At 51.0% G+C, this 27,467-nt stretch overlaps 2 protein-coding genes and 1 long non-coding RNA gene across 5 annotated transcripts in view; 1 reads left to right on the forward strand and 2 right to left on the reverse strand.

Moving 5' to 3' along the window:
- Positions 1-205: 205 nt before the first annotated feature.
- EIF3D (eukaryotic translation initiation factor 3 subunit D) lies at positions 206-8,336 on the reverse strand. 2 transcript variants are annotated; one of them, XM_062602609.1, is made up of 15 exons: positions 8,207-8,336; positions 7,733-7,866; positions 7,176-7,221; positions 6,644-6,780; positions 6,459-6,544; positions 5,907-5,979; positions 5,661-5,773; positions 5,307-5,439; positions 4,538-4,685; positions 4,178-4,308; positions 3,633-3,718; positions 3,280-3,409; positions 2,655-2,797; positions 1,170-1,450; positions 206-301 (listed from the first exon to the last, which is right to left on the reverse strand). In XM_062602609.1, exons 2-15 carry the CDS (start codon positions 7,853-7,855, stop codon positions 288-290), a joined length of 1,644 nt encoding a protein of 547 aa, XP_062458593.1. In that variant the 5' UTR covers positions 7,856-7,866; positions 8,207-8,336; the 3' UTR covers positions 206-287. The 2 variants fall into 2 exon arrangements, with proteins under 2 accessions (XP_062458593.1, XP_062458592.1); XM_062602608.1 differs by having other exon boundaries at positions 5,661-5,776.
- Positions 8,337-13,420: 5,084 nt separating this feature from the next.
- LOC134155464 (uncharacterized) lies at positions 13,421-18,801 on the forward strand. The gene is made up of 3 exons (XR_009961572.1): positions 13,421-13,519; positions 15,793-16,054; positions 18,437-18,801. It is a non-coding gene; the product is annotated as an uncharacterized LOC134155464 (long non-coding RNA).
- A 539-nt stretch (positions 18,802-19,340) lies between these two features.
- The window catches only part of CACNG2 (calcium voltage-gated channel auxiliary subunit gamma 2), a 52,767-nt gene continuing 44,640 nt past the window's right edge, over positions 19,341-27,467 (reverse strand). For both annotated transcript variants that reach the window (XM_062602613.1, XM_062602612.1), the window contains 3 exons: positions 25,940-26,023; positions 22,543-22,683; positions 19,341-22,090 (listed from right to left, as the gene is read on the reverse strand). In XM_062602613.1, coding sequence (XP_062458597.1) covers positions 21,555-22,090; positions 22,543-22,683; positions 25,940-26,023 — 761 coding nt within the window. In that variant the 3' untranslated portion in view covers positions 19,341-21,554. The remainder of the gene's footprint in view (positions 22,091-22,542; positions 22,684-25,939; positions 26,024-27,467) is intronic.

Raw genomic sequence — 27,467 nt, forward strand, 5'->3', positions numbered from 1 at the left:
CGTCACGTCACGTCACGTCTCGCCGCCGCCGCTTCCCGCCGCCGGCACCATGGCGCCGCGGTGCGCGTACCACGCGTGCGGGAAATAGAGACAGTGGGCGGGGCAACGCGCTTAAAGGGGCAGGCGCCGCAGGGGATTGGAGCCAGGCCCAGGCCCGCACACACGACACGGCAGCGACACTGAGCCAAAGTCACTTTATTGCCTCGCGGTGCCGCCGCCGAACCGCCGGTGTGAAGGGAGACGGGGAGGCCCGGGCGCTCATGCCCTCCTCGGGCAGCCCGCAGGGTTCAGCTCTCTTCCTCTGAAAGAGATGAGACAGGAATGAAGTGAATGCACCTGGTCAAGGAAACACCACAAGGAACAAGAGGAAACCAGGGATCCATCCCACCTCCGTGTGCCTGACACCCCCCCAACAGAGCTGTCAGCCAACACCATGAATTTAGAACAACAGTGCAATTACATTCCTGGACAAATGCTGCAGAGACCTAAAATGCCACAGTGGGAACTAAGTCTATAGCTCCCACCCCTGCAAGAAACACCAAAATCTTGCTGAAAGACGTCTTGTGTATCACAGAAACAAGATCTCTGGGTCAAATGTTTTTGCTGTTGCCCACTGCAGCACAATCAGCCCTCTGGAACTCCTCAATGACCTGCTAGTCACCAGAGCTTCACCAGTTGCATTACTGAAGCCTTCCCAGAAACACATCAGTCAGTCTGGGTCACCATGTGTTCTGAACGCACTGACCTAGTCAGTCCTGTTTCTAAAACTGTACTAAACAAATATGCTGGTACGAGCAGAAACACGCACCCACCCACTGCCACTGAACAAAGGGCTCCCATAGCAGGCTTTGTTTTCCCAGTTGGTGCTCTGAGTCCTCTCCCCAACCCCTGCCCAATGAGGCCTCACTTAGCATCCACACCAAGGCATGACATCTGCCTTGCCAACTGTCAAGCTCTTCTTGCCTCCATCTGAGCTCTCCCAGCGTCACCCACAGCTGCTCCACCACTGAATACCATCCTCTGGACTGCAGGTTCTCCAGCCTCACTCCTCTCCTGCCATTGCACTCATCAGATCTCACCATTTAGACTGGGTCTTCACCACAGGTCACCCCTTTTCGCCCAGACCAGATCATCTCTTTAAAGCATATATCTCCAAATTTGCTACAAACCTTCTTCCTCCTCCTCTTCCTCTTCATCTTCCTCATCTTCATCAGAGCTGAAGGTGCCATCGGGCAAGCTGTAGATCCGGATCACCTGCTTGTTGGGATCCTTCAGGATGAGGTACTTCCCCTCATCCAGCTTCATGCAGATGTCAATGACACATCGCAGGATGCCCCAGGCGTTCTCTATGCTCAGGTTAATCTGGCTGGCAAACTCATTTGGCTTGAACTGCTGTGTGCCCAGGATCACATGGCGGGCAGAGTCCTTCACATGGTAGCGGGACACATACCTTCGGAGGGCAAGAAGAAACCAGAGGGATATCAGGAGATTAAGCCCAGCCAAGAGAACTGACAGCAAGAAAATCAGCACCATCACCTCAGTTTTCTTTCCTGGGCTAAAAAAAAAAAATCTAATACTCCCAACACTGAAAGTTAAGAGGATCTCCTCACTACAAGGTGACAACCAGTAACGTACCTGTAATCCTTCCACCACCCCAAATCAGATGGGGTGGTACAGAAGATTCAGCAAAATTAGTCCCACAGGTAAAAATTAAGCAGTAACATGATTAGCAAAGAGTTATGGAATTAAGCAGCTGCAAATGCATCAGTCCCATATCCAAAGATTGAATCTGGAACTGCTGAACCACCAGACCCAAATTAGCAGACACCTCTTTTTCATTATCCACAGCATGTACCCAACTGATTTCACACTGCCATTTCAAAAAGTGCTGTGGCTATACCCCTCCACTGTATCTCCCAGCAACAGGACCCTGAGGATCTCAAATTCCTGACAGCCAGTACAGTCTCTGCATTTATTTCTATGTTGGCAAAAGAATAGTAGAATGGTTTGGGCTGGAAAGGACATAAAGACCATCCAGTTCCAAACCCCCTGCCATGGGCAGAGACACCTCACACTAGACCATGTCACCCAAGGCCCTGTCCAACCAGGCCTTGAACACTGCCAGGAATGGTGCACTTACCACTTCTCTGGGCAACCTGTTCCAGTGCCTCACCATCCTCACAGTAAAGAACTTCTCCCTTATATCTAACCTGAACTTCCCCTGTTTAAGTTTGAACCCATTACCCCTTGTTCTATCACTACTGTCCCCGATGAAGAGTCCTTCTCCAGCATTACTGTAGGCCCCTTTCATATACTGGAAGGCTGCTATGAGGTCCACAGAGCTTCGCTTCTCCAGGCCGGAGCAGCCCCAATTATCATCCTAATCATATAACGATGCTTTGAAATGTTATGGCTAAACATGTGTGACACCTCCAAAGGTCAGTCACAGTGGAGGACACAACAGCTGGATGCTGAGGGGAAGTGGCTCACACCAGAGCCAGTGTGCTCACTGCAAACCTTCCCCTTCTGGCCATGCAAAACATGGGGTGATACTATGATTATTCATTCTACAGATGGTTCTCTTGGATATACATGCTGGGTTACCTCATGGGAAATGCACCTGCAAGATGCCTGGTGTGAGAACGCCATCTTACCCGAGTTTAAGATACTCAGATCCAGCCAGCAGCGCGCAGCAAGTCCAGCGGGCTAACTTGTAGCTGTTGTTTTTCAGCTCTGTGGCAATCACAGCTCCCCTCTGAGAGTCAAGCTTCTGGCGCCAGTCTACTCCATTGCAATACTGAGAGGGGAATCAAAGCAAGGGTCAGCCTAAGAAGCCAGCAGCAGTCATCTCTTCTGCCACCTTGACATCACACAGGGAAGTTTTTTGTCTACCTTATGGTATCATGTGAGGGAATGCCAACAGCAACGTGCAGGGAAAGCCCTTGCACTGGGAAGGGGAGTAATGTGAACCACAGGTATTGGTCAATGTTTGTGGCACTGGTTAGGAAGGGAAGCTTGTGAGGGAAGAGTTCATGGGAAGCATGGGAACAGACTGGCTACTGTGCTCAACACCTGGGACAAGAGGGTTCAAACCAGCTACCTCACACCTGGGGGAGAACCCCACCAGCACTGCTTGTCCACCAAAGTTATAGTCCTTTGGTGGAACATAACCACCTGGGTGACACCACCAGATGTTTATCTCATCTTGCCTGCTGTACCTGGCAGGTCAGGCAGCAGTGCAGCTGTTAGAGCTAGCTCTGGGATCAGGTTCTTCCTCACCCTGGAATCCCACTCGTTCAGTGTTTTGATGTTGATGAATGACACCTCTCCATTAGCTCCTGTCATCACTCCATCATGCTCACAGCGGACAATGAGATCTATATCATCTCCCAGCTTCCACCTTCGGTATCTGCCAACAAACAAATCAGAAGGTTATTTCTGACTCTTGTTCTTACCCAGACCTATGCAAGTGCTCAGCAAAATCCTTTTCCCCTTGGATGTCCTGTGAGAACATCCAGGAACCCCACTCATGGCAAAGCTTCTATCAGTAACACCCTCAATTTGTTTTCTCCATATCACGCTGACATCCTGCCCCCTTGCCAAACCTGGGCATCAGAAAAATATCAAGATACCTGTAAGCAACAGATGCTACTTCATTTTTATCCATGTCATCCTCTACAAAGGGGTTTGGGTTGGGAAACTTGTATTTCTCCTTTCCCTTCAGGACAAAAGAGAAAGGCATGTTAGAATTAAAAACCCAAGGCAGCTCTCCCCTAGGGGATAAATATTCCTTTACAGCAACAGAAGCCCATTTCCCTTATATAAAAAATGCTAAGCCAGTAAAAGAGCTGATGAAAAGCCTCATTTTCACATTAGTCACTTCGCTGTAAGCAGTACTTCTACTGGCACTTTGGCTTCACTAAGCATACTCAGAAGCTTGTCTGCTTCACCAGTAAGAGTGGGGTTTCTTTTTTTGTGGAATAAAGGTGAGAATCTTTCCACAATAAAGTCATGTTGCTCATAGCAAGTAATCCCACCTCCTTCCAACCTGAAAGAGCATCAGCGTCATGTACTTATGCCAATTAAAATGCTTGTGTGCTGTACTACAGCAGCCTTAACAAAGCCTCCTCTTGAGGCTCTCTCACAGGCCTGACTACCCAGCACTGCTCGACCTTACCATCCTCAGGCACTGCTGGGAGAAGTTGTGATTGATGTAGGTAGCTTCCATGGCAAGGTTGCGTGGAGAATTAAAGGAGTTGCCCTCTTCCTGTGGTGGTTCATTGGCTGTTTCACTCACTGTCAGGAGGTCTGGGAAGAAAAAGAGATACAAGTGGTTATACTTGGGGGAATAACTACATCAGCTTCAGTGAGTCTCTAGCTCCACGCTGGAGCAGATTAATACTGAAGTCTTCTGCTGTATTCACATTGCTCCAGGAGTCTCAGTCTCAATGCTGAGACACAGAATAAACTCCAAAAGAAAAGCATAAAGAAAACTTTAGCTACTGTAACAGAAATTTCTTTCATGACTTTTCCTTACCAAAATCTGAATTGTCCCTCTTGTCAAAGAAAAGCTTGGATCCAACTCTCTGGACAATGATGTCCCAGGAATAGACGGAACGAGTGCAGCTCATCAATGTGGCCAGGATGGCATCTGTGGCAAATACATTCCCTTGGGTCTTGGCCAGCTACAGACACAGAAGGAGAAATATGTTTCAGCAACAAGAACAGACAACCTTAACCTTTCCCTTTCCCAGCAAGGATGAGAAGAAATTAATGATCTGGTTTGCTAACACTTTTCCCATGCTGAGGAAGTTACACTAATAGGTATACCACCAACTGCTAGAGAAAGCATTAGGTACTATCCAGCAATCCAAGCCAATCCTCAGTCAAACAAGGAAAAGGTAAGAAATATATCACAAAATGTGAGTCCTGTTGGGAAAAGGCATGGCTCCTCTTTCCTGATCAGGTCACAGAGATCTCCAAGCCTTCTTCATCGCCAAAAGGAGAAACCTTAAGAACCAAGTCTCTGACATGGATGTTTCTTTCCCACTGTAGCTCAAGCACAGCTCTGCTCGCTTCTCCAGAATGACAGCTTTTCCTTGGCCAGTATTCCTAGTTTTGTATTAATCTAGATCTGCCTTGGACCTAAGAAAAATAATGCTACCAGCTAATGCTTCTATCCCTTTACAAGCTTCAGGATGTGGAATTTTTCTGCCCTTAACTTTGGTCTGACAGTGTCAGCTGATCTCTCACAATAGCATGTGCTGAGAAACACACTACTGGGTTTTAGAAACCAGTAAACGTACCTTTCGGATAACTGGGTCATCAGTTGTAGTGACGGTATGGAAGATACGCTTAATGCTCCTCAGTAGCTTCTCATTCCTTGTTGTTATGCGGTCAAAGGCTTTGTCATAGTATTCCAGGGCTCCACAGCACTCTCTGCAGAGGTAAGAGAAAGACCACCTTGATAGCCCCACTACAGATACCAGCACCCACAAACTACACAGGACTAAGGGGGGCCTGTTGGCTGCTCCATTACCTCCCCCTGCTTTCGGTACCTCAGTGAGAACACTGGAGCAGGCCAGGAGACCCTTGCCCTTTTGCCTTCCAAAAATCCAGCCAGTTCAGGAGGCAGGCAAACAGCTGTTTTGGGAACTCACATGTCCTGTGGCTCTGAAACCTCCAGGTAGCGCATCTTCATCAGCCGAGGGAAATCCATCTCTTCCTTTACCTCCCAGTCACTGCGAACTTCAACAGAGGAGTCACGAGGCTTCTGCTGTGCGGCCAGAGGCAGGACAGATAGAGAGAAACAGAGATACAGGTATCGGGCAGGATTCATGCAAGAGAAGCTGCCCTGCGAGCACAGGCAGAGCTCAAAGCAGGGGGCAGAAAGCTTGTTAGTTTACCTGTGATTTTTGGTCCCATTTCTGCCTCACTCCAAACTGCTTCTGAAACTTCTTTTGCAAGCGCAGACGATCTCTAAAATGACAAATATGAGAAGACATGAAAAGAAATTCTCGATTCCTATGTGCCACAACCATTTCTATGCTTCCAAATTACAGAGCAGCACTTTTAGGCACTGAGCCACTGAAAGAGCTGCTGAGCTATCTGTTATCAAGACGCCCCAGACGTTAAAAGCTCTGCTCTTTATTCCAAGCAACTCTTTAAGCATTTTCACCTCTAAAGACTGCAATGCAGTTTTCGGAATGCTCTTGCTTTAAAACACCCCATTTACTTTCTAAATACAAAAAAACGTTTTCCTAAATTCTTAGATAGCAGCTTGAAACCCATGCTTGTAACCACTGCTGGCATCAGCGCAATGAACTGGAAATACCCTGAAATTCTTCCCAGCCGACTGTTTGCTCCAGTGGGTTCTGTTACAGCAACTTCCTAAATTTATGAACAGTATGCTCACACACTCCAGTCCAAGTTTGGTATGCTCCTATCTGCAGCCTCACCTCTCCTTCTGCTTGGCACTCTTTGGCAGGGTCTGCATGCTAAACTGCAGCATATTCCGACGATCCTTGTCTCTCCGAAGGTTCCTCTGCAGAAACAAAGGAAACAAATAAAAGAACATTTTAGATGCAAAATCCTCCTGTGCCACTGAAGCTCACTTTTGAGCCTGTTTCTGACAACACGTTACCTGTGCGAAACGCATCCGATTCCTCTGGTATGCAGTTTTCTGTGTCCGAGCTGTATCTACCAGCTGGAAGCTCGTCTCATCCTCCTCGTGGAAATATGCATATTGGCTTCCACCACCAAACTGAGATGAATACTTGTCTGGAAATAAAACAGAGCATCTTGACAACAGGTGCTAGAAAAATCCCTGACAGTTTGACCTTTTTTTTCTCCCCAGATTCCTTCCAACCGTCTTCACTTATGATGCATACATCAGGACTCAGGCCTTACACCAGCATGTTTCTGTTCTTCCAAGCGTCCCTGAGAAGCCCCAGCAATGAGGCAGTACAAAACTCAGGAATAAGCCCCGAGGACAGGGAGAGCCCCACAGAGCTCTCCCAGCAAGGGTGAGGCATGCTGCCTAGTCTGAGTGGCCTCTCTTGCTGAGCTGTGCAGGTAACCACCAGAGCGGGTGTGAGACATGAAAGCAGGAATGACGCTTGAAGAACACTTGGTAGGAAATAGGTCATGAGCAGCAGCAACCACACAACACGTACTTGTATATCTTTTATCCTGATACGTAGCTCCTGTCCAATCAGCCACCTAAGGACAAGCATAAACAGTCACAGTAAGCATTACCTCACGGCAGCCTTCCAGTATCTGAAGGGCCTATAAGGATGCTGGGGAGGGACTCTTCATTAGGGACTGTAGTGGTAGGACAAGGGGTAATGGGTTCAGACTTAAATAGTTTAGCGTGTGGTATCCCTGCCCACGGCAGCGGGGTTGGAACTGGATGATCTTAAGGTCCTTTCCAACCCTAACTATTTTATCCTATTCTAAAATAAGTATGACAGCTCCCCCCACCTCTGGTTTTATCTAGGCAGGACTTTCAGCAGCAGAAGCAAACACTGCTGTGTGCTCCAGAACTAAACCTCTCAACTCCCACCTCCCTTTTGCCAGCCCTGCCAATTGGCCACAACTATGCTATGTGTTAGGAAGGGTGTCAGAAGAACAACCGTGGTAGTAAGAAAGCAAAAGCCGGTGGCAGCATGCAGAGGTGGGAGGGCAGGAGACACACAGTGCTTGCTCAGCAGCAGCCCATGGCTGGAAGTACCTTTCCCAGGCGGTCTCCTTTACTGAAGGGCTGGTAGGGCATGTCCCGGAACTGCTCGGGCACGGCGCAGGGGCCCCAGCCCGAGGGGTTGTCCTGGATCACGGGCGTCACGAACTTCGCCATGTTTTAAACTTCTAGACGGAAGAAAAAGCAAACCCCCCAAACTTCAGCTGCCGCACGGCCAGCCCCGCCGCACACGCTGCAATGGGCCACCGGGGACCACGACCTTACCCCGGCACACGCCAAGGCGCGGAGACACCGTGAGGGCACGCCGGCAACCGGCCCGCACCGAGCTGAGCAGCCAGGGTGGGCCGGGAGCCCGGCGCTGTGTGTGCGAGTGTGGGGAGGGGCGGGAGCTAGGCCCCACCGGAACTAGCTGCAAAGCCGGGGCGGGGCCGGGGGCTTACAGCGCCAGCGGATGAGTGCCGGTAGGACGGGAGGACGATCCCGGGCCGCCCCCAGCACTCCGCTCACCTGCGCGGCCCCCTTACGGCCCCGATGGCACCGGATGCGGCGGAAGCGGCGGCGGCGGGCACGGAAAGAGGCCTGCGTGGCCCCGTCCCGCCTCTTGCGCGTCAGCGCCGCGCGACAGGAGTGCCGCCAAGCGGCGCTGTCGTAAAAGTAAAAAAAAAAAACCCTAACTACAACCAAACGCGTTGTGCGGCCGTAAAGCGTCACCTTAGAGCACGCAGTACGTCGTGGCCATAAAGTTGCAGTACGTGCGGGCTAGAGAAGGCACAGCGGGTGAGAGCGCCCCCAACGATCCATTCCTCGCTGGCGGACCTGAGTGTCCGCGTCCTTCAGCTTCCTGGGGGTGCCGGCGGGGGTCCGGACGCTGCGGAGCTGCATCCCATGTGGCGTGTGCCCCTGTCGGGAACGTCCGGCTCCTGTTTTGCTGTGCCTTCTGTGGTGACAGTGCCACCTGCTGGAGTTCTGCTCTCTGCTAATTACCGCTTAACGACAAAAATGCGTAGGAGTGGGAAGAGAGTGATGTTAATGGTAGTAAATGTGCCCCGTTGATTAAAAAGCTTGGGTTTGGCTTTGAAGTACAAAAGCTGGGGCTGACACATGACAAAATGTTCAGTTTGTACCTGGCTGTCACTAAGAGGAAGAAAACATTGATTTTGGTGTCTGAGGAGAGCACGGCAGCTCAAAAAGGCGATGGCGAGGTGTCAAAAGCGTCTTCTCCAGCAGAAACAATGATTAAGCTTCATAGAAAAGTGGAACTTCTCTTGGCAGAAGTATTTCTTTTCAAGGCCAGGTTGGATGGGGCTTGGAGCAACCTGGTCTAGTGGAAGGTGTCCCTGCCCGTGGCAGGGGGTTGGAACTGGATGAGCTTTAAGGTCCCTTACAGCTCAAACTATCCTATGATTCTGTGATATCAAGGATATCAATATAACCACATGTCAGGACAGAAAACATGACTTAATGCTGTGCCTCTTAATTTTCACACACACACAGCCTCTTGAAATAAAAATACATTTCTATCCAATGATTTTGTAGGAAAGCAGGTAACTTTTCAGTTTGTAGCTGTATGATCATTCAACTGACTGTATTTTAGAGGTTGTTAAGAAACATTTGACTTTGAGAGGTAAAGATGCACAAAGAACAGGAATTGCAGTTGCCCTCACTGTGTTCACAGCGTGGCATTTGAGGTTCTGCATTGTCCTCATGGCTTTCCTTGACCTGCTGGAGGGGAGACCTAGCCCTAGACGTAAGGATTCAGCCTTGTTGCCCCTCTGGGAGACCATGAGCCAGTGATTTAGTACAGCATGTGCCTCAGATCCCTGCTGCTGGCATTGGTATAGTATTTTTTCTCAGGGATCGAGGGCAATAAATCGTTAAATCACAGATGTTCATGTGCCAGAGGAATTGAAGTTTCCTCTGCCCCTAAAAGCAGCAGGATCTAGCTTACAGATCTCTTTTGCCCAGAGGCCAAAATCTAACTCTTTAGATAATTTTATCAGGTATCTTTTACCTAAGAAGAGTATAGATCAATATTTTCCAGGCAGAGAGGTGTGCATTTTCTTCTTCATTTGCCACTTGTAATTCCCCCTTGAGAAAGAACTGAAGCTACAGCAGTCTTTCCTTTGCCAAGACACCCTGCCATTAATCAGAAGTGGGATTATTAAAGCACTTTTCCCCGCTAGCAAAAAAATCCACTTATAGAAATACAGTTTATAAAATGCAATTTGTAACTGTCTCACCTAAATAGCCCTTTTGGAGACAAACATCATTAGTGCTGGAACTGCCTCACTGGTTGCTGGTGGTGGCTGAGTGCAAGCCCAGCTCCAGGTAACCCCCACAGCACCCATCCCTTACCCTCCTGCATCGAACGGGCTCAGAGGGACTGTTGATGGTGACAAAAAAAGTGAAAAGTTCTAAAGAGAAAACTGGACTAGGGAACGAATGAAGAGAAGTGATGACAAATTGATATGCCAAAATCCTTTCCCTTCCATGGCTTCCTCTTTGCTCAGAAGCCTGTGTAGGTGCTTACAGGAGAATGTAATGCTGCTTCTATATCCCAGAGATGACAGATCATGTACAATTTGGGCTTAGTCCTTCAAACTACCTTTTGTGGGGTCAGAGTTGGGTAAAGGCATGGGTCAGAGGAGAGTGTGTGTAGGAAGTGGCTGGTGTGGGTTAGATGTGCATGTGGGCACAGAGACAACCTTCTGGTTTCTTATCAAGGACAAGAAAGGATCTAAGACAAAAGCCCAGTGTTGAAGAAGATGAGATTTGCTGCCCCATTTAGGTCAAATTTACTGGAAGAGGGGAAGGAACAAGTGTGTCTCCCTTTCTGCTTCATGCCAGGCACTGCACCTCCTGTATCCTGTGCCATGCTGCACCTGGGACCCCTCTCACCCCAGCCACAAGCCTTTCACCACCCAGCCTCTAGCTCTCATTAAAAGCACATGAGATACGTCGTTTCCCGGAAAAGTACTCAAAATACACTTGCTTGCAATCATTTGATCCTTGATCCATAATCTCAGTTCATCAGTTAATTAGTCACTTAATCAGTTAATAAGGCTAATCACTCTTCCCTGGAAGATGCTCACGAGAAGAGCCAGGATAAATTGCTCCCATCTGTTTCTCTGTTCTTGTCTCCCGCTTCACTGTTTCTGGGCTCTGTGCTGGTGTTAGATCCATAAAAGAGGGGCTCGTTCCAGCACTGTGGCTATTCCAGTCTGAAACTTCCACCACCATCAGCCTCCACCATGGTTTGTGGTTTCTTGGAGGTCTGTTGCTCTGTGAGCTGGCTCTGTGTTGAGCAGCAGCCTCCTCTGTGGCACGAGGACAATACGCAGCTCAGGTGGTGTTACCAGAGGTTTGCCAGGTTTAAATGAAGGAAAGCAAGACCAAGTGCCCAACCGGTTAGGGGCCTTTCATAGGAAATAGATCCCTTCTGCCTTGACCGAAGATGCCTTGGAAAGCCTTAAGGCAGGGGTTGCTTTCCAGCTTGTGTCACTGTATTTCCACTCAAGGAGGCAGCTGAGGACTGGAAGACTGATGTTCACGTTAAAACACTCTTTTCCAGTAGTTCCTTTTCTCATTCTTATAACAAATGCATCAGAAATAGCCACTTGGATTCTTCTTCCTCACTAAGCAGCAAGCACACCTTTTACCTGTGCCATATGCTTAGTATCCACTGCCCCACGCTTCTTGACATACCCAGAAACCGAAAGAAATAGTCTTCAGCCTTAACACCTTCCCCCTGTGGGGAAACCTGACCTTTACACCCCTCTTCAGGTCAGACTCTTCTTCTAAAGTCATCATTGTTGTCTTTAAACAGAAGAGCTCACTGCTGGCTCTTGGGCTTTCACTGCAACCAGCCCTGGCTGTATAGGAACTGGCTTCTGCCACAGAGCAGTGTTCACACACTGGGAAGCCCTCCGTCCTTCCCTGGCTTTCTTCTTTGAATCCCATTTTTCCCATTGCTCTTTTATTTGCCTTTTCAGTCTGCTGTTCTCCCACACCATGTGCTTCACTGTGACACGTGGCCTCCTTCTCAGCACCTTCATCCCCTTCCCGGAGGCTGGACTATAAACCTGCCCTCTTCGTGTGGCAGCTTTCCTGGAGAAATGCTTGACTGGATTTTTGGGAACCCAGTCTTCCTCTGAATTAGTGCTGTCTCTTGGTTGGCTTTGATTGTTTTTATCACCGTTGTCAGATGTCTCCCATGGCTTCTGTAGCTTTGACCATCAGGGCCTGGACCACATGTATCATCGAAGAGGCAGCATGTATTATACTCTGTTCTCATCCTCAGCTGCTGAACGCTGCTCTTTCCAGAGCTGCAGAAGGAGCCTGCGTCCAACTGCCTCCCCGCAAACTGTCAGCAAGATTGCCTCCTTTGATCTGCACTCAGCGCTGGATTTCATCCCAGCAGCCAACAGGCTAATTCCACACGTTTATTCTACAAAGCTCAATTAGAGCAGCTGGTGCCGGCAGTGTCCCTGCTGTCTCGGAGCCTGCAGAAGGAGAGGAAGGCTGGTGCAGTGGCTGGGGTATGAGCTTGGGAGTGCACAGGCTGAGCTGCAATCCCTGCTCTGTGTGCTGTCTTCCAGGCCACCCCAGTAAACCTCTCCAGTGGGAGCTGGCACCTCCATGCTGTGCAGGGAGGGACATTATTTCCCCGCCTCACTGAGGGAGAAGTACGTTAGAGACACAAGCTATTGTGGTGATGCGGAACTGTGTCAAAAGAGGCAGAAGCAGGTCACAGCTGCTGCATTGGGGAAATGCTGCATGGATCCAGCTGGACCAACAGCAGGGAAGAGGATGTGGCCCAGGATGATGGAGGGTGATAGACTTCTCACTACTGAGGTAGTGGTTTGCTTTTCAGCTGCAGATGCCCTCCTCCTTGCCCTGCAGTTCTCCAGTGTCTGAGTTATATTCAGCACCAAACTGAAAGGGATCCTGGTGTGTGTGAGCAGAACCACAGGCAACGTGGTCTTTCTTTACAAGGGCCCCTGTCCAGCACAGAAAGGTCCACGGTAATTTCCTTCAATACTGTCAGTGTTGTGGTAACTTCCATGAAAAATCAGAATCTTCTGGAGCTAATCATGTTCTCCACATGCTACTGCCTCTCTGGTCCCTCTTCTGGAAAGCTTACTGTTTACTGAAACCAGGTAAAGAGGCCTGAGCAGGACATCAGGAGGCAGGAAGAAAATCTTACCATAGAATCATGGGATCATGGAATTACAGACACAGAATGGTTCCGGTTGGAAGGGACCTTAAAGCTCATCGAGTTCCAACCCCTGTGCTATGGGCAGGGACACCTTCCACTAGAGCAGGTTGCTCCAAGCCCTGTCCAACCTGGCCTTGAACACTGCCAGGGATGGGGCAGCCACAGCTTCTCTGGGCAACCTGTGCCAGGGCCTCAGCACCATTGTCTCATAGTGAAGAATTTCTTCCTAATGTCTAATCTAAATCTCCCCTTTCATTTAAAGCCATTCCCCCTTGTCTTGTCATTACATGCCCTTGTAAAAAGTTCCTCTCCAGATTTCTTGTAGGCCCCCTTCAGTACTGAAAGGCTGCTGTAAGATCTCCCCAGAGCCTTCTTCTCCAGGCTGAACACCAACTGATTTCTGCTAGTGAGCAGAGTTGAACCCAATTTGCACAAGAACAAGTTATCAAAGCAGTAAGGAGTCAAATGCAGATGCTACCTATGTATAAGATGCTGTTTCTCTCCCAGGGTCTCTCAGGAAAGTCCCCACAAAAGAGCACAGTGCCAAGGGACACACAGCAGCTCAGCCAGCCCACGTTTGCCATTCTTTTCCCTGCTTCTTGGTAAGTCAGAGACCGGGCTGGCCGACACGCTTGGCTGGGAACAAATGTGCCTCTTGGGGTGCAGGGACTGTGGAGCCTCGGGGCTATTCCTTCCTCTCTTCTTGAGCAGATTTCAGCGCCATCTGCTCTCTTCTGTCTCTGGAGGAGTCAGCCGGGTGCTTTTGTCCCTTCTGGCAAAGCTGTGCTGTGTATGTCCCCCATCGGGCATCAGGCACCTCGAGGCAGTGGAAAGGATGCACACTCTCAGCCTTGCTCCAGAAAGCAAGCTCCCTCTGCAGCAGCCCAAGGTCCTTCTTTCTCTCCTCTTCCCTGTCCAGGGCCTGTCCTTCTGCATAAGGCACTTTCCAAGGTCACAGCTGATTCCCAAGGTCGGGTCCAGGCTTTGCTGTGGGCTCTGCAGGAAGGGATGGGAAAGGTCTGGAACTGGGAAGCTTCTCTCCTTCCCTGCACCACTCACTCCCCAGAAAGGCCCACAAGCAACACCAAGCCCTTGGGTGGTATCAGCAGGGACAGGAGGAGGTGTGGGACAGCCATGGGGCTCCCTGAGCTCTGTGGGATTGCCCTTTTCTCTGCATGAATGAAGCATCTCTGCAGTGAGCGCTCCTGGATGGTGCCTGGCTTGGCACCATCAGGAGACCAGAGGAGCTGTAAGTTTAGAGGAGAGGTGGGGAGGTTTGTTGATGGAGGGTGCCTTGCTGGGACATGCTGCCTCCAACCTCATGACCACACCAAGCTCAGGGTCACAGCTTTATTGTCTGCCCTCCCCTCCTAAAGTTATACCTGCCCCTCACATATATATATATATATACCTGGGACCTGCTGGAGCCTGTCATGGGCGGGAGTCAGCTGAACCCCCATGTCCAGTTATGTCATTATGATCTCTCAGAGCTTTCCTGCTGGAAGGAGAGGGGGAATAAGGGGAAGCAAGAGGTAAGGAGCCCTGGCAGACTGGAAATGGTTCCAGCCACTCCTGTCCTGTGTGGGACACTGAGCAAGTGATGTCTCCCACATGGGAGCTGCGCGGCTGCTTCAGCTCCCGCATAGTGCGGCTCTGAGACTCGGCTGCTGTGCTGAGCTCATCCCACGGGATGGCACTGCCTGCTCAGGAACAGTCTGGCAGGCCGGCCTCCTGGCAGGCATAAATTCAGCAAATTAAACGGTGGTGGCAGATTCTGACTGACAGGTCCCTAGAGAGCAAAGTCCCTTGTTTTCTCCGTCCCCAGGGGGATCAGGAGCGGCAGGAGGAGCAGTAGCAGAGAAAACCCTTTCCCAAGCCCGGTGCTTTGCCCTTGCTGATCCGTTTCTGGGACTCAGCCCATACCCGTGTATCTTGACCCCTTTGCTGAAGCTGCCGGTGCTGGGTCAGCCTTCTCCTGCACATTGCGACTTCCCACAATATTGAGAGCTGACCGCTATGGAGGCAGTCAAGGCCACCTCATCCAAGCCCTTTCTGCACATATGAGACATTGCATCCCTGTTGGTGTGTGCCCAGGGTGCAAGGCCCGGAGGTTTCAATAAAGGGCAAGTGAAATGAGGCCAGCAGGGTTTGGCGTCATTCGCACTCCTCTCCACACTGTAAAACTGGCACAAATGACAGCACTCTGCCAGAATGGTTCACGTCTGCGTTGGCTCTGCTGGAGCCAGGTCAGAGCTGGGATTTGCAGCCTGGAAAGGTGATAGCTGGGTGAGCCTCTGCTGCTGTGCCTGGGGGAAGCAGCACAGCCCATCGGGGTCCTGTCTTCTCTGGTGGGGTCCTCACTGCAGCTCCATGTCCGGTAGGTCCTCAGCACCGCTCTACCCACCGGTGGTTGGTGGTCTTAGGATGTAGTATCTGTTGTGGACACTGGAACATCACCAATGTCTGCTCTACCCTTGTGGGCATAAATCCCCAGGGAAAGTTTTTTTTTTAGGACCTGTCCCATGTCCTGGAGGGATTTTTCTCTCCATGATGCATTTTGGTTGCACAGCTACTCTGGAGCTGTGTGGAGCCATTAAAATGTGGCATGGATGTGCTTGGTTTGGTCAACTTCTTATAAATGCTCTGCTTGGGTGAGAAGCAGCATAATGAGCTGGAGCTGCCATGGGGTCCAGCTCCATGCCTCAGCTTAGCAAGAGGGATGACTTGTTCTCTGCTTTTGGAGGGAAATCTCAGGCTGGTGGCATTTAATTCATATTCCCTTAATCTGTATAGATCTTTGGCTGCTCTTAATATTTGTCCTTCCTCTGCCTCCCTTCCCTACCAAAACTGTTGCCTCTTCTTTCTGTCTCTGCAGGGGGTGTCTGAAAGGGCCTGGGGAAAGGAGGGGAGAAGCCCCCAGCAGCTGGAAGGCACCCAAGAAGGGGATGCTGAGTGTCTGGAGCCACCTCTACCCTCAGACAGAGCCCCCAGGACATGCAGCTGGCCTGCTCTTTGCCATCCTTGCTCACCTAGAGGCTTTTGTTAGGTTGACTAAACCCTCACAGACCCCCTTTCTCCATCAGCTCTCCTTCTTGAGGCTCTCTGCATCCTTGGCCCCAGTGCTTGGCTTTGAAAAGGTGAGATGTGCAACTGCCTTCCTCCCCTGTGTCAGTCCTCACGTGCAAACAAGACAGTAGGCTTGTGTGTCTGGTGCTTGGCCTCTCTCTGTAGTCATTTGGCACTAAAAATTACCTGCAGAGAAAAGTACTGGGCTCCATACCTGGCTCTTAATTTCCTCCCTCACCGAACCATTATTACTAATTACTACCTCTAGGTGTTTAAACCATTTCAATGATGCTATTAAATGCCCGGTGTTAATTTGATGGCCATGTATCTAGGTTTCCCCATATTAGGAGCTCTCAGAGTGTCTCCCAAAACCCAGCCAGTCCTGGCTAAGGTCCATATGAGGAAGTCAGCAGAGTAGCAGTAAGCACACATTAACAACAGACCCATGAGTGCCAGGAGCTGGGCATTACTCAGCAGGAAGTGCTCCCTCACCCTGTACTGTCCCCTAAAGGGAGCCCCCTCTTCAGCCATGCTGCCTCCATGGTGAGGGAAGACCTGGCATCATTGTCAGTGCTGGCTGGCATTCCTCGGGCAGCACCATGCCCTCTCAGGCTTGGATCCTTTGCCAGAGCCATCCTAGAGGGTTGCTATGAGTGGGGCAGCATCCTCCCTGGTAGATGCCTGCCTGCTTTCCACCCATCCCTGGCCAGCATTTGGAAGTGTGTCCTCAGATTTGAGAAACCACCCCATGCAGGGGGACTTCCAATCCGGGTATTTTAACTGACCTGTCAGTTGCAAGTCCCTGGCATTCCCAGGACCTCAGTGTCTCACTGCTGTGGAGAAGATGCTGATCCCTGTGGAAGAGGCAAGCAAATGTTCTGGGGAGCACTGAGACCCAAGAGGGGCACAGGGTGGCATTTTAGGGTCTTGCACCTATCCAAGTGTTCATGTCCCCTGGGAGAGAGTGGGAATGAGGGCTCCTGCCCATGCACAAGCCCTTTGCTTTCAACGTCACCCCTTTAAGATACCGCTTAATATGACAGATTAATTAGTTAATGTTTGTAATGTGCTTTGAACATGAAAAGTGCTGTAGAAGTGCTGAGTATTAATTATTATGGAATGGAGGCTGCCCCATTTGAGCAGTGTTCCCCATGCATTCCTCATGCCTAATTTCAGGCTGGTGTGGTTCCCCTGCCATTGCCCCATCTGTAAAAGCCAGAAGAAGGGGAAAAGCAGAAAGGAAAAAGACCATCTGCACTGTGTGAGGAAGGAGCGTCTCCTGGAACCATGTAAGAGGCTAAGCCAGGCACTCTCTGTGCTGCATCACACAGGAAGTGGAGCCTCATCTCCCCAGTGGCCCAAGGAGGATGGATGAAGATGCATGAGGGTTTCTGCAGATCATCCCACCCATGCTTGGGTGGGAGCACCCAGCACTGGTGGCAGCTTCAGAGCCAGGCAAGGGGATGAGAAGAGGGTGAGAAGGTTTTGGGGTCTGTGAGCTAGACAGGGCAGGAAGATGGCTGCATCCTAGATGTGTGTATGTCACGGCCAGGAGCTCCCTGGTGTCCCACAGAGCCAGTGCCTGGCCTGCTTTGCTGCCTCTCCCCTCCTTGTGCCCTCCTTCTTGGAGAGGCTGCTCCTGGGAAGGGTCCCCGGAGGAGGATCAGAAATGGGGCAGCAGGTGCCCTCAATTACCTTGGTGGTGAAGCATCTGGCTGGCTGGCCCACGAAATGTGTGTGCTGACAAGCATGCTGGGGGGCATGGGGTATCTGTGTAGTGCTACCAGGGGCCTAAAGGAGAGGGATGAGCTGAAGGTTGTTGGGCTGGGGGTACCCAGTGATGCTGATCAGAGGATCTGCATGCTGAGCATCGGTATCAACCTGTGCGATGTGCATCAGGCGGTGGGTGGACTGTGGTGCTGTGATGGCACTGTGAACCATCAGTGTCTGCTGGGACATTTTGGAGCCGAGTGTATCTTCATGCCGCTGCCCCCCCTGCCACCACTGAATTAAACCCCTCATCCTACCTGCTCATCCAGCCCACCATGGGTCAGACCCTGGCTGCACTTCGGAGAGGCTTTGTCCCTCTGTTGGCTTTCCGTCCTCATAACCCCTCTGAGCTGCCGGTGATGGGGTCTGATGGGAATCCTGGTGCACTCCAGAAAGCCATGGAGGATCCCACGGTAAGCAGGAGCCCAGCGGAGGTGAGGGCATCTCAGCACGTTGGTGGCACCCCTGCTGCCAGCGGTGGGGTGGGAGGTGAGGGGACATATCTCACCCATTTCTGGGTGTAAGAAACCCCCAACTCAGGACTCTGATGCTGAGCATTTCCACCAGGCAGCCCTGCCAACCCAGCTACTGAGGAAATCGCCCAAATCCTGTGAGTGATTGAACAAAACCCCAAAACAACATTAGTCCCACTTTCTTTTCTCTTTCCTTTTTGACCCCTCCAGCCTGTGTGAATGCTGAGCTGGTAAGTGGTTCCTGGCTTGGTGATGTGAGAACTGCTCTCTTTGGGTAGGAGTTTGGGTAGTATCCTTTGTGGTAACACCATCCTGGGAGGAATGGGACAGGAGCAGCAATGCTGGGGGCAAAACAGGGGCTGGAGCAGATATTTGGAGAGCAGCAGGAAAAGCCCATGTGTGTGACTTGCATTTACCTGCACTTACTTTGAAAAAGGTTGTAGCAAAGCCCTCTCCTCTTGCCTTGTATCATGAAGACCAACTTGAGAAGAGCCATTGAAGCAAGAGCGTCCACTCAGTCACCAGAGAGGACAGAACTCTCCAGTAGTTGACTTTCTTGCTGGCATTTGAGGAACTTTTCCTCCCCCCCAGTAAGTCCACATAAACGAGGACCAAGTTATATATATAAAAAAAATCTTTATTTCATGTACCAGGATTTTTTTTTTTGTCATTTTCTCTTTTTAAAATTTTTTTTCTTTTTAACAGTCTGAAAAAAACCATGAAATAAAGGAAATGGAAGTTGGTTTCTTGTACTGGTTTGAGCTGGACATGAGCAACACCCTCAGAAGAAAGCTTCCCTGCCAGCCCTCACCTCCCATCCACGCTCTCCCGGCACTCTTCCCTTCCCGCCTGTCCCCGGGGGGCACACTCAGCCCTGTGAATGCTCCCCAGCTCCATACGGCATCGGGCGGGCGAGGGGGCAGCTGGGGATGGAAACCCCAATGCCGGGGTCTGGGAAACCAGCTTTAACTTGTTCCTTGAGAGGCACTGGAACAGGGGGGTTGCTGTGAATCTCTTTTAAAGGGCTGTGGGGTCACGGGAGGGGATTTCAGTGGTTGGGGTGGGGGGTCTGGACACCCAGCCAAGCCGCTCTCATCCTCCTCTTGCCCGGTGATGCTGTTTCTAGGGGTGACCCCCTCCCGATTGCTGCCCACTGCCCTGCTCTGGGGCAAGGAAGGGGGGTGAAAGCAGCGGGGAGGTGGAGGTTTCTTTGAAGCAGAAGCCCCACTGGGACCCAAAGCGGGGGACTGCACAGCTCCGCAAAACTGGAGCGTCAGAAGCGAGGACGGAGATGTCGAAAAGTGGGTCTGAGCTGCCCAAGGGCTCGGCAGCCCCCTCCCGCAAGCCTCCCCACAAGGGGCCCTGCCCTCTCCCTGGGCTGGCCAGCGGCTTGCAGGGTGTCACTGTAGCCCCATGTGCTCCCCTACCTCTGCCTCCGTGGGGGACCTGGATTAAAAGCTGACCCTGGCACCCCTGGGAAGGGGTGCAGGGGTCCTGGGGTGGGGGCCCAGCTCACCTGTTCACTGTGGATGAAGCCACATCGGGATGGGATGCCCCTGCGAGGAGGGAACGAGGACAAAACCCAGCGGGTGTGGAGATGCCCAATGGCTTCTCACTTCTCCCTGGCATGGCCACTGGGACTCGGGATGCTCAGGCCTGGAGCAGGGGCCTCCCTGGGGTGTTGGCCGGGGACTACGTGTGTCAAGGCTAAAAGCCGGTGGCCAGCTTTGGGTCAGGGTGGGCTGGTTGTACCCGGGGGGGGGGGGGAGACAGGAGCTACTTCAGGGGCTGGGTAGACATTGCCACGCCCCCACATGGCTGCAGCCCCATTGGCAGGACCTAAGTGGGATCTGGGCAGATTTGGGGGCTGCCTGGGAAGCCTCTGGAGCATTCACAGGAGAGCGTGCCCGTGCCTGGGCACACGTATGTAAGCACAGGGGCACCTGCGTGCACGAGTGCTGTCCCCCCCGTTGGCACGCTGCCCTCGGCTTTGGCCTCCCATATCCCCCCCCGGACCACAGCAGCAGCATCCCGAAGGGATGGGAGCCATGGTTCCCCTCCACAGCCCCCACCCTTTGCCTGCACCTCCCACCACACTCCCCATTGCTTTTTCTCTTTGTTTTTTGTTCACAGTTTAAAGCTGGAGAAAACAAAAATGAAAAGAAAAAATAATACTATCTGTTTTTCTTGCAAGTAAATCCACTTATTATATTTACATTTATTTATAGCTGTTGTTTTATTAAAAAAATTGCCACTTTTTTTTTGTTTTTTTTTTAAGAAACCTCTTTTTTTTTTTGTCCTTTTTTGTTTTTTTTTTTTTGTCTCTGTGTACGCCTGTCTCTTTATATACTGTGTCTGTTTGCTTTTTGCATTGTCACCGTTAACCCCAGGGCTCCTAGGGCCAGGGAATCAGCGATCCCCCCTGGGGACACTGTGGAGGGGTGACTCAGCATGGGCTCCTGCATTCTCTAGGGACAGGAGTTGCTCTTAACCCCTATGGACCTGTGGGGCATAAGCGGATCCCCATCTGTCTTGGGGGAATGGAGTGGATCCCCATGGGTCCTGGGGAAACAGAGTGGGTCTTGGCTGAGCCCCTGGCACCTTGGGATCCTCTGTAAGCTGCCCAAGGACACCAAAGTCGCTGCTGTCAGGACCCCCAGACCCAGTCCCCCAAGGAGCCTGTGCTGGATTAAAGGTAAGTGGGAAAGAAACTAAAATTAAAGAATAAAACCCCCCAAAATCCAAAGAGCTGCCTCCTCCTCCTCCTCATCCCACTGGATTTGTTGTCCTTTGTTATTTCTTGGTTCCCTTTTATATTTTTTTAAGTCTGTTTTTATTAAATGTTAAAATAATGGTACATGGGAAATCATGCATTTTCTTTTAAATTTATTTCTATTTTTTAAATCTCTTTCTCTCAGTTTTAAATTTTTTCTTTTTTTTCTTTTTTCTTTTTTTTTTTATGAATTTTTTTTCTCGCTGTTGTCTCTTTCCTTTCATTTCCTTGTCATTTGTTTGGTTTTTTTGTTCACTCGCTTGTTTGTTTATCTGCTTTCTCGTTGGTTGTTTATTTTTTTGTCCTTTTTGTTTGTTTTGTTGTGTTTTTTTTTGGTGGATTTTTTCTTTTCTTTTTTTCTTTTTTTTTTTTTTTTTGTTTTTGCGTTGGGTAGGTCCCCAACCCCCCAAGGGGCGCTTTCTCCTCCTTCTCCTTTTCCTCCTCCTCCTCCTTCCCACCTCCCTGCTACCCTTGCCCCGCTTCCACCCTTCCCACCCCGCATCCCACCCTGTCTCCTGCCCGTTCCTGCCCCATTTTCAGCTCCTGGCGACAGCTTCATACCGGGGTGGTCCGGCGGTTGGCTGTGTTGGTGTGGATAGAGTCCTTGTTCTCTTTCTGGATACAGTTGTGAACCTGGAGGAAACTGTTGTCCCTGTCGGAGTTGTAGGTGGCGGTAGGGGTGGTGGTTGCCTTCAGCGGGTCCCTGGTCAGGGTGTACATCGAGATCTCTGTTGATGGGAGGGTGTTGAACCCTTTGATCCCGACGGGAGAGGCATCCCTGGAGTGTGAAGGCTCAGTGGAGCGGGAGCTGGAGCGGCTGCGTCTCTGATAGCGGTATCGGTAGCTGGGGATGCGGGTGATGGCGGAGGACTGGAGGTAGTCCGTGGCGCGAGCGTTGGCGCGCAGCTGTTTGTGCCGGTCTATGAACATGTGGACGGCCAGCACTCCCACCATCTCAGCTATAATGAAGGACAGGGCCCCAAAGTAGAAGGACCAGCCGTAGGAGTAGCTGTTCTTCTTAGAGTCACTCTTGGAGGGGTCTCCAGCATTGGCTGATATGTATACGATGATGCCAATTATATTACTCAGACCTGCCAGCCGGACGGTGGGGAAGAGAAAGGGAGATGTCAGGAGAGTCACACATGAGGGTTGTGGGGTTGTGGACAGAAGGGGCCCCAGACTCCCATCCCCTCCCAGTGGGCCACTTCCCTTAGGAAACCAGGCAAGACCCTCCTTGCACACCTGCAGCATCACTGGACTGCACTCCTGGCTGGTTCCCGAGAGATGCCATCGGTAGGGAAAGAAACCCTCTCCCTCCAGCATCTCCCTTGCAGCAGGAAATCCCCTCCTGCCTGCAGGGTGCAGCTGCCTGCCTCTTCCAGGCAAGGAAGCAGGGTGAAAAGGCCTGTTTTCTCCCCAAATAAGGCTCATCAGAGCTAGGAACCATAAGCATTCCTGCCTGAGCAACTGAGCCCGTGCAGGACGCCCCAGCTGAGCAGGCTGTCCAGATCGCAGGAGCATCAGGCCCTGTGCATCCCTTTACCTGCAGACACGAAGAAGATGCCGGCACTAAGGATGATGTTGTGTCGGGTTTTGTAGAACTCGCTGGCTGCAATGCAGAGTCCACCCATGAAAAGCAGAATCACACTCAGGATCGGGAAAATACTAGAGGCTCTAACAGCCCCTGCAGAGGAGAGAGGGAGCAGGACAGAAAGAACAACAGAGGTGTGAGAGAGAGGAAAAAGGGGGTGAGGATATGGGGTTACGTGGGGGTACAAGAGTGGGGGTAGAGGGGAGACACAGAAGGCAATGTGCAGGTGGGGGGAAGTAATACAAGGAGGGATAAATGTATTGGGGAGGGAGAGAGAAACAAAGTGTGTCAGAAAAAGAGAGCTGTCCGAAGCATCTCTCTTGCTCCCTGTCTGCTGCCACGAAGCTGGTGGGGAGGTGTGGGGCTGTTGGCTGAGCTGGGACCCTGCTGTGCTGCCTATCCCCCCTTACACTGTCTTATCCTTCACTTTTGGGGGGACAACAGACTGGAGGGGGAGCCCTGGCACCATCCAGCTTCTCCTCCTGGGAGGCATTGCTGCTCCAGCCCACTCTTCAAAAAGCAGCCACACAAATGCTTCCCATAGAGCTGCTTGATCTCGAATCCTCCCAAAAGGGCCTGAGCATCTCAAGGAGAGATTTATTTATTTATATATCTTTTTAGGGTTGGGAAGGAGCTCCTGCTGCTCTGTAGCTGCAGTGAGGGCCGAGAAGCTGAAGTCCCAGCCCTCCACGCTGAAGCACAGGGCTTATCCTGGTGATCGAACAACTGGGCTCCTTCCAGAGGGCAGTGATGTGTTCGGATGTGCCAGCTCCCACACACGCACTCTCCATCGGTCGATAACGGGAATGGCTCAGCCAGCAGAGGGCAATGGCACTGATGCCAGGGTATGCTCGTACACACATGCAAAATGTACCCCAAAGCTTCTGGGGGGACTCTCTTGTAATCACACAGCAAAAGGCCAGGTCTGTATATACATGTGCACACACGTGCAAGTGCACACATGCTGACTGTGGGCTGCTCAGTGGGTACCAACAGGCTGCCTGTGTTCACGTGGCCAATATTCATATGTTTTAATTAGGAAGGCCTTCCCTTCTCCCTTCCCAAGAGAAAGTAAGCTGGTAAAGCGTGAAATGAAGCCTTGCTTGGTAAAGAAAGGTACCAGAGTGGCTGGTGCAATTCTGCATGTGGAGCAAAGATCTGGAAGGGGGGGATGAAAGCCAATATATCCTTGCCTGCAAGAATGAACCCTACTGAAGCAAGCACAGGATTTACGCCTAAGTGGGCAGAGAGCGTGCTTCAAAGAGCCTGTTGGCATCAGGATCCTACCAGGCACAAGCGGTCCACTCTTTGAGGGGGGGCCCTAGCCCACTGCCTGCGCATAGGGAATGCAAACAGCAGGGAGAAACCTCTCTTGCTTGCTTTCCAGTTCTGCCTGGCTGTGTTTCAGGGACCAGGACAGTGATAATAACCTTCTTAATAGCTTCTGGAAAGCAAGGTGGGATTTGACAATGTGAAGCTTAAATGGCAGGAAGCAAAGAGCTTCCTGACAAGAGGCGTTTGATTTCAAAGAGACTAACACACCTTAAGTGAACGGTTGGCAGAAATAAAGTCTAAGCCCTTCTAGCAAGGCCATGGGCAGTGCCCCACAGTTATGTCCTAGTCCCCTAAATGAGGGAATCGCTTAGTCTGATGATAATGGATGACTTCCTAGCTGTTCTTGCCAGTACCACCAGGCATCACCCATGCAGAGAGCCCAGGGACTCTGGTTTGGCAGGAGTCCTGGGAAGAAGCTGTTCAGTGGGGTCCCTCTTCAGTCATGTCTAAGCCAGCAGAAATCCCACTTCCCTCATGAATGATCCAAGTTGTCCTTTATTGACTCACCAAATTCCTCTTTGAACCTGTTTCTTTCTTGAAAAGGGCTCTACACTGGGACGCCATCAGGTCCTGATGATGGGTCAGTTTGTGTGCTTAGATCTTGTTCTCTCTGAGGGAACAGACTCATCCTTCTTGAGATGCTTGGCCCCTTCCCCCAACTCTTCTTTCTGAAGTGCAGCTGATGCTGCAAGCAGCTTCCTCTCTCTCAAACAGCTCTGCAAGAGCAGGTTTGGCCTCAGAGGCAGCCTGCACAGCCGCTGTGCCAAACTGGATCAAACCCCTGTATTCAGCTCTGCTGTTCAGGGGCCAAGCAGCGATTAAGAGGCTGATGCTGCAGAAAGGCATCTGAAGGAAGCAATCTCCCTGGGTTATTTACAATTTACAGTGGATGAAGAACTGTTTGAGAAACCAAGAGGAAGCAGCATAAGGTCCGCCTCTTTTCACATACAAATGAGCCTCACAGAGCCTAAATTATCTCTCTCATCCCTGCCGCAGGGCTGGGTCTCCACATCTGGCTTGGAGAATGCCTGGCTGACAAGGAGCTATTCTGAAAGACTCCCAGCCTTTTGGAGTCCTCTGATGCTTAACCTTGGGAGGTCAAAAGCTCTCATCTCAGATTTCTGAATGGAGAAGATCTCTTCTTGTGATGTCAAAAGGCATTGGGCTTGTGGAGGGAGGGCAGGATAGCAAGGTGGGGACCTAAGAGGAGGAATGATCCCTGTTCAGCCGTGCTAAAGGAAGAGCAAGCTCTTGCCTCTAGGGCAAGGTGGAAATGCTGGCTTGTGATCAGGGAGGGCAACACACGGTGTTGATCTGCCCTGCTTCACCCACATGTCCCAGACTGGGCTTGGAGCTCAGGTTAGGTTTCCTTATGGAGATGCCATGTGCCTGGCTTACAGCACCTCTCCAAGTGGCTCTGGGTGAGCACCAGCTCTTTTCGTCAAAGGGCTCTGACTCTCCTTTCTCCTGCTTCCTGTTCCCATCACTAAAAGCAGCATAGATCAGACCTGCAGCCTTTATAGGCAAGTGGTGTTTGGGGAAAGGTAAAGACAGAAATAGGTGCTCCTCAGACACAGTGCAGCTAATTTCTTAATTTGATGCAAGTGCAGTATCAGGTAAGGAAATATAAACTTCCTCTGCTTTAGGAAAGACACACAGACTCTCACATACACTCACACTGCCCCAGCTAGCACAGTCCTGACCTTACATCTGCTCAGCAGCTCTCCAATGGATTTGAATTAAGACTCTAGATTTATATCAAAGTTAATTGCCATTAATAAAAAAAGCCATCAGTTGTTACTGTGAGTTTGAAACTTGCACTGTCTTATGAGCAGGGCCCCAAGGAGGTGAGAGTGGAACTGGTTTGGGGGGGCAGTGTGGCTCTGGGGTCACCTCCTCTGGCTTGCTGAGCCTCACAGGTCCCAGCATATCCACCACTCTACCTACAGAGAACAAAAGGCACTCGACGCTAGCACCTACGAGCCATTGCAAGAAGAAGAACCTGCAGACTTACGGAGGAAATATTCTGCTGTATCGGCTTCATAATCTGCATCCTCAGGGAAGTGATCGATTTGCTTACACAGACCTTTAAAATTCCCTAGGGAACAAGAGAAAAAAACAAGAACAAATGAGAACACCAAAACCTGCCTCGCAGGAACAACTGCCCTCTGCATCGCCCTTTATGCCCTCCCTGCCTTCCCTCCAGACAGCACTCCTGATCGCGTACAGATGCCCATTAAATGCCCAGGTAGTCTCCTTGCATGCTCACACATGCATCTCCCTCTTATTTGCACAGGAGCATGGGATTCACTATCTGGATCCAGCCTCATGCCCACCTAGCACAGCACCCCTCACTCAGTGGTGAAGAGCAGCAGGAGCTTTGGCCAGCAGGCATGGCTCCTGCTGCAGATGGACGGGAGAGCACTGCCCACCTCCAAGGAAGGTGGTGGGGTGGGAAGAGGAGCCAGAGGCTGGATCACCCTGTGAAGCACAAGGGCCAGAGTCCCTTCCCTCAGCATTGACCAGCGTAACTGGGTGTTTGTGCTTCACCTGGTGTGGCTTCGGTGGATCCCAGCAGCGGGGATCAGGTTTGGGTGGAAAAGCGCTTGTTTCTCTCAGCTGTGAATTTGCTGCCTATTCTTTTCACGTGCAGGATACATTCTGTTGTTCTGGTGCAGTGTGAGAGGAGCAAAACCTCTTAGTCTACTTTCTCCATAAGACTGCTTGGTTTTGCATACCTTTATCAGGTCTCCTCTTGTGTCCTCTCACAGACTAAGGCTACAAGAAGCTCGGTGCATGTGCGTGTACGTGGCTCAGCAGCAAAACACCCTTTGCACTGGGGGAGCAAAATCTTCTACTGTAAGTGAGGGAACCCAGGCTGGTCACCCTCAGTTTCAGCAGACTGTCTTATGTACAGGGCCTCTGCTAGTTTTAGTCATGGGGAATCCTTTTTCACACACTCTACGACCAGCAAAGCCATCTCAGCAGGAGGCAAGCAACACCTTCCTAGTCTTTTGTCATCTGAGATGTCTACCAGGTTCTTATTTTCATCGTCCATGTCTCTCTCCTCTTGAAATCACGAACACCACTCCAGAGAGGTAACCCTCAAGCCATGTCATCATCATGACCACTGGTGGACTAGTATCTCCAAGGATCAGGTTGTTCATGCTGGTACAGGGGTGCCCACATGCAAGGCAATTTCCTTATGCCTCTGGGGTTCCCCCAAACTTCTTCCCCTTACATTTCCCTCTGGATTCTTGCACTGGCCGGCCCTTAACACAAAACTGATGGGCATAATATGTTCAGAAATGTGAAAAGCAGTGTCTGCATGAGGTACCTGGATAGGCATGATGATCCCATTGGCCCCCTCACCAGAAGTCAGCCACCAAAGTGGCTCAGGCTGACTGATCCCTTAGCAGAAGGGCTTGGAGACTGAGTCTGGAGAGTAACAAATGCTGTGGCAACATGGGAAAGCCTCCTGCCACCCTGTCCCTGAGCCCAGCCACTGGACAAGCTGGTTGTGCATGGGGAGGGGACAGTGA

The sequence above is a fragment of the Pezoporus occidentalis genome, unplaced genomic scaffold (genome assembly GCF_034315485.1).
Source record: "Pezoporus occidentalis ecotype Australia unplaced genomic scaffold, CSIRO_AGI_Poc_V1 ctg78, whole genome shotgun sequence".
Lineage (NCBI taxonomy): Eukaryota > Metazoa > Chordata > Aves > Psittaciformes > Psittacidae > Pezoporus > Pezoporus occidentalis.